This window comes from Glandiceps talaboti, chromosome 17 (genome assembly GCF_964340395.1).
Source record: "Glandiceps talaboti chromosome 17, keGlaTala1.1, whole genome shotgun sequence".
NCBI classification, from domain to species: Eukaryota; Metazoa; Hemichordata; class Enteropneusta; family Spengelidae; genus Glandiceps; species Glandiceps talaboti.
This window is the reverse complement of record NC_135565.1, coordinates 19,107,512-19,120,671: the sequence shown is the minus strand read 5'-3', so window position 1 is coordinate 19,120,671 and position 13,160 is coordinate 19,107,512. Positions and strand designations below refer to the sequence as shown.

The 13,160-nt window shown below is 35.6% G+C and overlaps 1 protein-coding gene across 1 annotated transcript; it reads left to right on the top strand.

Annotated features, from left to right (window-relative positions):
• Positions 1–32: 32 nt before the first annotated feature.
• On the top strand, positions 33–1,960 carry LOC144448164 (muscarinic acetylcholine receptor M1-like). Its single transcript, XM_078138317.1, has one exon. It carries the CDS (start codon positions 33–35, stop codon positions 1,179–1,181), a length of 1,149 nt encoding a protein of 382 aa, XP_077994443.1. The 3' UTR covers positions 1,182–1,960.
• Positions 1,961–13,160: the final 11,200 nt, after the last annotated feature.

The window sequence follows — 13,160 nt, the reverse complement described above, 5'->3', positions numbered from 1 at the left end:
GGCTAGTTTTCGTCAGAATCGGACTTTTTGATATGGAGGCTGGTAATCTCAGTGAAGTGAATGGGACAGTGTCCTCGGACTTACACAAATGGTTGACCCAGACTCAGGTCATCGTCATAGTTACCGTCATCTGTATCGTCAGTTTAGTAACAATCGCGGGAAATCTTCTGACGATCATTGCGTTTGGCAGGGATAGAAAATTACAACTGAATATCAGTAACTGGTATTTAGTTAACCTAGCCTGCGCAGATTTATTAATCGGTTGTATCTCCTTTCCCTTGGATGCACTTTTGTTTGCCTATGAATTATATTGGCCATTTGGAGAGATTGTTTGTAAGATATTCCTAACAGTCGACCTGGCAGCAACTTGGGGCTCGATAACAGCTGTAATTCTAATAAGCCTCGACCGTTACATGTTGCTAACCCGAGAACTTCAATACAAGATGTTTCAGACTCGAAGGAAAGCTCTGCTGCAGTGTTCGATTTGTTGGTCTGTTGTTTCCATAGTAACCATATTCCTCGCTTGGATTTATCCTCTGTTAGCAACAGAAAACTTCGATTACAGTTACACGTGCGATGCTGAGTTTTTATACAAGAGTGAACTTGCGATCGTGTACACCGTAATATCTTGTTTCATTCCTCTAACGCTGCTCGTCTATTTAAACACTAGCGTGTATATCAATGTGTATAGAAGAACACGACGAAAGCATCCTCCCCACGATCAGGGTGTTACTAGGCAACGGACCGAAGATGAAGCAACTGAGAAAGAGAAGCTTCCGAAACAGACCGTCCTACCGACTGTGGCGACAGTTGAACAGAAGAGCAACGGTAATTACACCAGTGTGGTTGGGAAGAGTAAATCTGTAGCAACGAGTACAGCGAGTTCGAATAAGGTTAGATCGAACGGTAATAAAGATCGTAGGCATGTGAAAACAGCAAAGTCGTTGGCGATTCTTGTGATGGCATACCTGTTATGTTGGGCTCCTTACAACATTGCCTTGATTGTCTCCGTTTTCTGTCCTTCCTACGACTGTGTGTCATCCGCAGTGTGGAATGTATCGATTCGCCTTCTTTATTTTAACTCGACCATAAATCCATTTCTGTACGCTCTTTGTAATTTACGCTTCAGACAGAACTTTAAAGATATGTTGTGTCGACTATGTGTGAAATGCAAAAAGTGACACCTCTGCTTTAATTGAAATATAAATCGACAGTACATGATCAGAATCTTTTTAGCAATGGGAAGCCGGAGACTTTAACCTTACACATACAATATATGTGTTTACCAACATATCCGTTCACTTCAGTGTTAACAAAGATATGATGAAACATCTTGAAAAAAGTGTGCCGTTCAAATTCACGAATGAATTTTGAAGGCAAAGACGTGTGGAGCATTACCCTGTTATTCATAGGGTGTACTACTACTTTGCAAGGACAAGCAACTACATTTCAATATTGCACACTTGCACATTCAGTATAAACCCTGGCTGCTAGGCTGAGGAATACTGTTGAGTCACATACTTACAGCCTTTGGAAATGAACACAGCTAGACACTGAGACTATTTCATGTGTTATGCTATGTCCAGACAACTTTCTATCATCACTTAATTTCATCGTTATGTAATGGGATCTCCCTGATATATATTGATTTATTTTCCACGCGTGACAAATCTTTGTAAGTAATTAAATAATGATGAATGTTTTGTACGTACTCTGTCCTACTGTTTGGTTTGTTAAGTTAAATTAAACGTGACTGTGTTCTCTTAGTTGGTAACGTCTTACGCCGTCTTAGCTATGTTGTACATTTGTAAATACATGTTTGGTAATGATCAGTGTGTTCATTGATGGTTCGTTATCATTTCATTTGAAAAATGCAAATTACAAGCCTAATATTTTCCTGTACAATTACATGTAATATGTTTTTGGACACATTTCCCTATTTGTAGCGAAGTGGCTACTGCTCTTGGTTTGTTTGTTTGTTTGTTTGTTTGTTAGTAATAATAATAACTTTATTTACTTTATCTATGTTTACCAGATATCAGTACGATACAATAAAGTGTAAAGAAAAAATCTTGTATAAATCAAAAAGGTACAATTTCACAGTTAGTGGTGAGCCTCTGAGGCCAGGTGTAATCAAAAGGCCTTAAAGGTAGTAAATGTGTTGTATGTAGTATGTGTTGTTGTTGTTGCTGTTCCAAATGGTGGTGGGGGTGCGTGGTGGTAGTGGCTGTAGTGATGGCGGCGGCGGTAACGATGATGGCTACGTTAAGGAGTAGAAGAAGAAGAGGATGGGAAAGAAGAGAGAGAGAGAGAGAGAGAGAGAGAGAGAGAGAGAGAGAGAGAGAGAGAGAGAGAGAGAGAGAGAGAGAGAGAGAGGAATCTGCCAAAACGATACGGTGACGTAATTTACTACACGATGACGTAATTTACTACACGATGACGTAACTTACTACACGATGACGTAATATACTATACGATGACGTCATTTACTATACGTTTAAAAATGTTGAGGAAATCCCTACTATGCAATCACCTGTTCTAACAATGCCATACCAATATTGTAATGTTATAGAAGACATACACTGATTAGACTAAAATAGTTTCATTGAAGTTTAAATGTTTTCAAGTCAAATATTTCATGCACTCGATTTGTGTCTCTTTAATGTTAACGTTGGAATAAATGAATAATTGAACGAACGAATAAATTAATGAATCATAATCGAAATAAAAATGTCGCCAATTACTGAATTTCCGGTAAATTCGATTGCTTACACTAGGGATCTAAGCTTCCCAGTGTAAATTGATACTATGGGATATAAGTTATAACGTTTCTATGTTAGTTCAATTTTGTATCAACTGTCTCAGGTTTCAATAACTGTAATTAGACAATCACCACCTGTGGTATCATGACATTTATATGTCAAAGGTCAGTTTCTGTCATGGTGAGATTGAGGACATTTGGAAATGTTATAGATTGACGTTATCGAACTGAATAATTGGCCTAAATGGAAGAATTTATAGTTGATTCACACCACGATTAATGTATAGCTGAGTTGCGGGTAGAACTGTAAAATACTTACCCACCAATAGACGTACTTTCTCGCTATTTCCTGATGATTTTCGTCGTTGGTAAATACATAAACCAGTACTGGAATGTTGCAATCCTTGTAGTTAGGTTTAAATTGCCTGTCCTGTCTTACAACGTTGGTTGTATTGTGTACACAAGTTTGATGTACGTACTTGCATATGCAAACTGAATAAACGAGGTGGACCGTTATTAAATCATGTGACATTAAGTTGTGAAATTGTTTCAGACATAGTTCAATTCACTACGCAATCATACACACTTCACTAAGTACAGCTATATAGCTCTTAAATAATATCAACAAATGTGACATTTATTTTCTGGTACAAGTGCCAGTATACTGGCTGACTTTGTCATCTTTTACGTGACTTCGTTACTATTTGCGATAGACTGTTGTTCATAAAGATTTAGTCGGTAAACAGACTACGTATACAAAACTGTGACTTTTGTTTATATTAATCAATTCAACGTGACTTGTCAAGAGAGAGATTACTAAGTTCCTCGTCCTGCAAATAAGTTTGACATGTGTATAAGGAATTTGTAAGTTAAGTGAGATAGACATAGGTGAGTTGGTAGGATTAACTCATAAAAGGCGCTCTATAAGCTAGTCAGCAACTAAATTCAAGTGCGAGTATGGCTGATATTTAGAACTATATTGAATAACTACAGCCTGTTGCAAGTTAGTCTTCACTGATTGTGTTTGATACAACCACGCAGAAACCAATAAGGAACTTCACATGTAGCAAGTTTGAATGAAAACAGATTCTTGCAACATTTTGTCTGAATGAAATGAACGAACGTGCCACCATACAGACGTCAAAGTTTGGCGCCAGCGCGTCTGCATCTTGTTGCAATATGTTTAAATGCTTTCTTTCATTCGACAAAATGTAGTAGTAATGTGCAGTTTCTTATTGGTGTCTGCGTGGTTGCATCATACACAGTCGGTGCACACTAACCTGCAACGGTCTGTATGCAATATTTGCTATTGGTAAAATACAACAACAATAACGTATAAACTTGTTGAAATACAGTATCAACAATTAAAAGCAAAGCTACTAACAACCTATCAAACAGTCAGTACCTGGAGCAAAGTGCTCCTCAAGTCAAGTTGATTTATTATATACTTAGAACCTATCACGATGACAAATTTGAAATTGAAATTCCATATATAAATGAAAATAGCTGTAATTTTAGTTGATTGATGTATGTTTTTCAAAAACCAAAATCACTCAGTTTCCTGTAACCTTGAGTTATGAGGCTAGTGTTCAATTCGTTTATGTGCTGATGACATTTACTACGTGTGACTCTAGCTAATCATGTCTCTTGTTCACCTCTCTCATTGAAATGCAGTGTGATGATTGAATTTTGCTTGACCTTTAACCTTTTTTGTGATAACTTTGCGCTAAGATATAAATTTTACTGTCGAATGATGCATTGCCTATAGAATTTTACAGGCCATGGCATTTTATCAAATCCATACTTCAAATCAGTCTGCTACCCGTGGGTCTTAGACGTATAAAGTGATATTTATTAGATCGTAAAAGTTTAACATTGCAAAAATTTCACACATAATGACAAGTTTATATTTTGTATTTCGATATCATTATTAGAATTTTTATGAGCAATTAGATGGATTTTAAGATTCCTTTCACTTCTTGTTATGCGATGCTGCTAGATTGGTAATGGCTGTGACCATTTTACTCAGATCCGTATAGGGTGAAAATATGACGGTATTTCATCGACAACAATATTTATGAATTAGAGTGACGAGTAAAACGTCCATGGAGACACAGACATTTGTAATAGTCTATCCGCTATACATGGTATCAAATCATCTCTTCTCCCCGTGTAGCTCAATGAGAAAGCATGAACCGAAAGATGTTTATGCAAATGAGTAAACCCTCAATTATTAGAATGATGTAAACAGTATATACATGATATAAGTAACGTCCTGATATGACGAATATGCCATATTTGGACATTACGTAACTGCCCAACTGAACACTAATGAGGTATCATTGGGCAGAATTCTTTGATTGATTAACAACGACATGGTGTTAATGACTGTGTGGGTGGCTTCGGTTGAATGTGAGAGGTCATCTAAGAACCTGATTTACAATGAGCTAGACGTAAACAGAGATCTTGAGATTCGATGCCACGGATAATACTAGACTACATTTGTGATAGCCAAGAGACTTGTTATTGGCTTTCTAATCTACGAGTCTCTCAGCTATTTTGTTATTGCTTAAAGTGTTCAATATAACCTTTAAACAATGACTAGCGGGACATTTTAACCCTGCCCCAATTTTAACTACTTATACTAAACCTCTAACATAAATATATTGGGCTATGGAGAGATTGGTTCGGTCAATTGCTTCGGATTATTTAGTGTTTAATAAATTACTTATACACGCTGTGAGATATGTCAAGCTAGGAGCATTGAGAAGCTTCCACGCCAAGTTGAGTAGGAGCTGTCTATTTAAACCTGTAGTAACTGTAACTAGAGTATTAATTTTCGATCAAACAACTAACATTATTTTCACTAAGAATTATTAAATTGCCAAAAATGATATGTTGTATATATCAATTAAAGGTGTATTGTGTACTGTCACACAAGTAATGGGTTGAATTCGCGATTAAATGGGGGGGGGGGCTGATTTTTTGGTGGGTGCCAAAAAGGCAGTTTTAATTGGATTTATTGTACCATACGATGTGTGCAGCTACGCAAATATGTTTACCCATAGGTGGATCGCTAGCAATCGTCTCTAGGATGTACTGATATTGCGAGAAATTCATTATATCTAAGCAGATTCAAAAAATATTCTATTTATAGATTTAGTGTGATTAGGTTACTGAATTACGTCTTGTATTTCAGCCGTGTTTTCAATTGTGGTTTTGTATTATATGATATCGTTTTAGTGTTGATTTATTTCAGAATTAGAAAGAGGCGAATCAGGAACAAAGTCACGTCAGAGTACGAAAACTTTCCTTTTTTTTAATAAACCATGAACATTCATTTAACTTCTTGAGCTTCAAGTAAACCTTTTTTAAGTTTGTAAAATGTAACTGGCTGAAGTTTAGTTTAGTTTTTTTTACAAAATATACGACACTTGCCTCTGTGACATCCGTTACATCTTAAGTAAGCTTATGCCTTAAGTTCGCGAAAAAGAAGGTCACCATGTTAGCCACAGTTAGTTCAATGTGTTTACAGTTTACCGTGACCTTATCCAACCTCAGACTCTGTACGGCAACATTATATCTGTGAGAAATCATCGGGTTACGCACTTGACTTCAAGTTAGTGATACCAGTGTTTTTAATGTGAAACTATACTGGTAACAATGGAAAATAAACTCTGTAATATATGATATCTACGTACGTGTAAGGCGTGATTTATCATTGTAGAGGCAATGTCAACGTATGTTGGGACATTAACTACCACGGTTGACTCAGGGTTGACTTAGGCCTTGTTGCAAGAAAAATTCGTAATGTACATAATTGTAAGCTACCCTCAGACTTCTAGTGTGCGGGTTGAATGGTGCAATAAATATTCTTGTCAACGGAGGAACCAACAGGGGATCTCATTATAGAGTAAGCTACAATTTGAGGAAGTACGCTATTTAACAAGACAAAATGTATCGAACATGTCAAGCACTACGGCCGACTAGCCTTAAAGGCAATATCTGGTTGATCTAACATGTAGAGATTTAGGATATTCTGAAATTACAAATTATGTATCTTCAACATTATTCAACTTTTAGAAATTATAAATTGAGAGTTGCCAAAGTTAGAAAAAACGTGCATGTAAATTTTAAAAAGCGACTTTTTCAGAATGAAATGGCATCACCTCACCAGGTCAAAAGTCAAATGTATAACCAACATAGAGAAAGAGATATATATCCCCATACTTCACTTCGGGTCAGACATTCCTACAATGTCAGACATGCCTAGCCTGCAGGGGTATAAGTACAGAGGGAACGCTGCCATATAACATGCCTATTATTGTTGTGAATGTACGAGGTCTGAGGCCTAAGTATAAGAATTTAGTTTTTTTTATCCTATATTGAACTATTAATCTATTACGTCAAGGAATTGTCAACATAGTGACTTTTAGACGAATCCACCCCCCCCCCCACCCCCCATCCCAGACAGTCACATCCTGGTTTTTAAACAGCCCACTTTCCATTGCATTGTAGACATTCAAATATAATTTACGATGGCCACACTTCAGACTCCTTGAGAAAAAGAAGCTGTCATATTAGTCCTCACTTCAAAAAAAATGTTTTCAAGAAATTAAGTATCTACTTTTTATTTGTCTGATAATTTGAAAATGTATTCCCCTTTCCCCTTTCCGTCAAACATACTGTGACTTCTCAATTAATTATAAGGTTTACAATATACGTTGACAGAAATATATTCTGGCTGGATTTAAAGTATTATTGACATTGAAATATTAAATGAAATATTACAACAATGCAGACCCCAACCTCATACGGATGATGAAAGACTGCGGATGCATTTTTCATGAAATATCTGGTAACGCAAACATTTTGATGGCCAGCATAACGGAGTGATTCAAGCATTATGATTCCTGGAGGCATAGTACGGTTCATTACATTTATACAGCGGAAACTGAATGAATAGTAGCAAATTATGCGAGAAGAAACACAGACAGTGGTTCGATTTTCTCTCAGGCTCCAATAGTTAAACGTCGATGACTAAAACCAAGACTTTGTTGTTTATTTCAGTTTCATACGAAAGGGTACTATTTTACTGTACCCACTTTTAACATTCATAACATAAATTAGGTCATGGCCTCATTCCCAGATGAAGGTGGTTGTTGTCAGTCCAGAAATACTGGACCACTCTGATATTTTGTTTAACCGTTGATTGATGAAATTAAGTTTTGTTGAGAATTCTACACAGTGAATGAAACCATTTCAACATTGACATAAATTAGAATTTAATTTTGATTGTTTTTTCGAACCACTTTATTACTATGCCTGGAAGTTTCAACGCATCATTGGCTTCACTGACAGGTGAGAGCTGTAATATTTCGTCATTCATTAATTTGCACATTTTGTCTAGATGCCAGGTGAACATAAAATTACGCATTTTTTAATTTATATATTATATCTCAATGCCAAGTGAGGGATATAAAATTACATCATTTGCTAATTTACATATTATATCTCACTGCTAAGTGAGGGATATAAAATTACGTCATTGATTCATTTACATATTATATAAATACCAGATGTAGATTTGAAATTACGTCATCTATTAAACTATTTTACGTAAATGTCACATGAGAGCTATCAAATTACGTCATTGATTCATTTACATATTGTATCTAAATGCCAGGTTATTAAATCATTTGATTTGATGTGTTTTGATTTGATATATATTTTCATATTTATCCGAATGCCAATTGAGGGTAAGCTTCCAATTTAGATTAGAATATTACAGTAACATTTCACGTCGAAGGAATAAAACTTCAAGGGTAATAATAGCACATCAATATATATATACATTACCACTATGACCACGCATGCGGACAACACTTCAGAGTGCAAAGTGGGGTGGAAATATCTCTTCATAATAGGGAACTTGCAAACCTGCCATGTTGAACGTTGCATCATGGGAAATGTGACAATAAATACTAATCAAATAGTGTTACATTGTTTTTAACCACAAATGACCAATTCATAGTCACCCTGACCATTGTAAGAGGTTTATTCTATCGATAGCTCCTGATTAGACATTACGATAACCACAGATAATCCCATAGTTCTTTGCATCTGAGCATGCTCAGTCTGGATTGCAAGTTCCCTATTTGCCTCTTTAAAGGCTAATTACACAGCCATGTCAATTTCCACGGAGCATGCCAATTAATCTACTCATCAACACCTTAATAATCACTTGCAAATAATTTCATTCCAAATGATCCGATCTTTGAACTTTTGAACCAAATAATAATAAAAACCATGTCAGTTTCGTTGAATCATAAATTATATCAACAAAAATATACTAATACAATTTTTCAGTATTTTTCATATACTAATTGCAGATTGCACCAATTCTCAGAGGAAATATTTCAGAACGAATCCGATTATTATAAAAAGTAATATAATTTCAGCCTAGCTATAGGTGTATATGAAAATTACAATACAGCCATTATTGCCGTTAGAGCCTGAGCATGCAGATTGGATGAGATGAGAGTGGAAATGACAATACAGCCGTTAGAGCCTGAGCATGCAGATTAGATGAGATGAGAGTGGAAATGACAATACAGCCGTTAGAGCCAGAGCATGCAGATTGGATGAGATGAGAGTGGAAATTACAGTACAGCCGTTAGAGCCTGAGCATGCAGATTGGATGAGATGAGAGTGGAAATAACGATACAGCCGTTAGAGCCTGAGTATGCAGATTGGATGAGATGAGAGTGGAAATAACAATACAGCTGTTAGAGCCTGACCATGCAGATTGGATGAGATGAGAGTGGAAATTACAGTACAGCCGTTAGAGCCTGAGCATGCAGATTAGATGAGATGAGAGTGGAAATGACAATACAGCCGTTAGAGCCTGAGTATGCAGATTGGATGAGATGAGAGTGGAAATTACAGTACAACCGTTAGAGCCTGAGTATGCAGATTGGATGAGATGAGAGTGGAAATTACAATACAGCCGTTAGAGCCTGAGCATGCAGATTGGATGAGATGGTGCGATATCAAGTTCATTGAGACTGGCAACAAGATTTCATCTTACGATACACACTATACAGATAAAAGTATTTCAGTATGTGATCTGTGTAGTCACTGTAAAAGTTAGATATTTAAATATATGAGGAAAATTGTCATTTAAAAAAAATAATGGATGAATCTAATGACGACATACATAGAACGTATATATCATTCTCCAATATTGTTCTTCGTTTAGCCGAGGAAGTTAAGGGGCCTTGTTCCTACGAGTTGAATACGTGTCGTAACGGAAGCCGTATATCGCGATTATTTTCTAAGTGAATGAAGAAATATGTTAGAGAATAAAATTACAATTATTCCCGCATAAATTTACTTTTAAAAAAAAAGCGGGATGTTTTTTCACCTATCTAATCTAATCTAATCTAATCTAATCTAATCTAATCCAATCGTCCCAATCACTATCAATATCGTCATCATCAAAGAGATTAGCAAGAAGAAAACAGCATATCAACAAAAATACTTGAAGCCTTTCAAACACTCTGTACATGTACAGGACGATGAGGATAGAAAAACAAAGATTTCTTTATTCTCATCATTCACCGTAGAGGGCGATATTTTTGATGGCGCAAGTGGATCATGCCAAATTCCCTTGGTACAAAGTGACAAAACTTATTGTTTGATATGTATGTGAAAGTGCAACAGTTCATATACAAGTCATGTATGTCCTTCATCAATCTGATTAAAATCTGCCGCCTTCCCACAGCGATCACCCGGAACAAAAAAAAAAACCAACAACACAAAACGATGGAAATAGAGGTAAATAAAGACATCTAGCCGCTTTCACCACATCAAATTTTAATCAGATTGGTCCTTCATGTACTTACTATGCTGCCTCACTACAAAAACTAGCATGCCTGCCAATCTTGTACTTACTATGCTGATTCACTACAAATACTAGCATGCCTGCCAATCTTCTACTATACATGTCATGTCAAATTAATTACTAGTCAAGATTTTAATTCAATGTGACCTTGTAGTAATCCATACTGACGTCAAATACTCAAGGGATTTATTTTTCACTGAAAACAAAAATGCTCTACTTTCACTAATTTAGGTAGGTATGCACAGTAACTATGAAGAAAAGGTATTTCAAAATTCAAGGGGTTTTATTTTAGCTGAAAAAACACGCCAGTGAAAACAGTAAAAATAAATTCTTAGTGAAAATTTAATATTTCACAGTACATGGTAAGATAGAGCGAATTATCTATTTATTGATCGATCGATCGATCGATAGATAGATAGATAGATAGATAGATAGATAGATAGATAGATAGATAGATAGATAGATAGATAGATAGATAGATAGATCACTTAAACAATCAATCAATCAACCAATCAATCAATCAATCAACCAATCAATCAATGAAAACGGATGAAAATGGTAAAAAGAGAAACATATGAAACAAATAAATTCAAAAAAGCAACGAAAAGAACCAGTGAATCGTTCAGTCATTGTGGTGAGTTTAGTTCATTTGGTTTCGTTACTATTACACATCATAAACCATTGGAATGGCCACAGTAAACAAATAAAATGATTGCAAAGACACACCAGATAAAATAAACTCCTTAGTTTACCGATTATTTTAACACTGGTTTAAAGTTCGGCCATTAATTTCAAATTAAAAGCAAGGCTCTGTGTTTGTTTCGATTCAGCCAGACAACGAGATATCATCCGACTAGTTCATTAGACACAGATCAGAGATCAGAATGTAATCCGTGATTAGTGATCGTTTTGCTTCAAGTTTTAATTTTAAAAAATTACCAACTTTATGACAGCTATTAGTATTATGAATATTGTTATCTTGCATTTCCTTCTAGTCGGAAAAATATCAGTTTTACTTAATCTTACAGAATTCATCAGCATATTTTAGCAATTGGCTAATTTCCAAATTTGGTGATAACTATATTAGTATCGTCGTGGTATCTTTCGAGTCATTTGGTGACCTTTGACCCTATAACCCTTGACCCTATTTGAACACAGTAAGGTATTCAGCAGCCCTGACATTCAGTATCGATGATAAATTGAAAGATTGGCACCACGTGGACGTGGTTTGCAGATAGTACATAATTAACAATCAGTGTGCTTTTTGTGTCAGAATGTTTGTCTTATCTAAAGTAATCCTACATTCAGTGGTAATTATTAATATTGCATTCTGTCTCTCTTGCAGTCCCTAGTCTAGTCCCTATACGGTATCGTTATATTGACATCCAGACAAGCATTCCATCACAGTTAAGGATTATTGTATTACACATAAATACCAAATGAATAGCATTGTAAACAGTGAAATATGAAGTAATCCACCTCCTGATTTGGGAATGGGGTTTAGGTGTATTAGTTGCTATGGTTATTCAGGAATAACACTGACAATTTGATCATTTTCATAGACAGCATAGACTATCGATATGTCTCTATTTGTTGAGACGATCGCTCACTCATTGTAAAGGATACGTCATATCATATAGTGTGCTACGAGTACCGCTGTGTAACTGAATACTAGTAGTAGTCTGCAGATTACAATGTAAAGACAAGTAGGGCGACGCTGAATTTCACAGTTCATGCTTCTTGTTTGATTCTTTCGTTTTTCCTAACTATTCCGCTACACAACAGTATTCGTAGATACGAAGTGTACTTTGTTATTAAGAGTCATCAGTTGATAATCATAAGTACAAGTATGCGTCTGTCTGTCTGTCTGTCTGTCTGTCTGTCTGTCTGTCTGTCTGTCTGTGTATGTATGTATGTATATATGTATGTGTGTATGTATGTATGTATGTATGTATGTATGTATGTATGTATGTATGTATGTATGTATGTATGTATGTATGTATGTTTATTTATTTGTTTGCCTGTATGTTTGTTTGTCTGTCGTGGTATCTCTGTCTTTATATTTACATTATAAATAATGACGTTTCAATCGGGGTTGTTTTGCTTCGGGTATGTATATACATACCCGGAACATTAAATTTGCACCTGCGAAAATAATTTCAAATCTATTTGAAGATTGCTTTCTTAAACATTTGTTTGTCGTAATTTGTTTGTGTTTTCTTTCCGTCGATGAAATACAGACCAACCATCTACCACCAAAATATCTTAAACCTTAACTTTCTTAAAATTTGAGAGAGACGCCGACTCTACCATGATGAACACAGGGCTTTGCAAAGTTTGTGGACTCGTTCATCATCATCATTCGTCCATACAATTTTGATGTCATAGTAATGACTTTAACAAATGAACAATTATGATATATTTGATTTAAGGGTATAAAGTGCATAACACCGGGATATTTATTATCAACAGCAAATAATTATATGACGTACA

What these genes read in the sequence shown, in the direction of transcription:
- LOC144448164 (XM_078138317.1), top strand. Translation starts at nt 33, where the DNA reads ATGGAGGCTGGTAATCTCAGTGAAGTGAATGGGACAGTGTCCTCGGAC.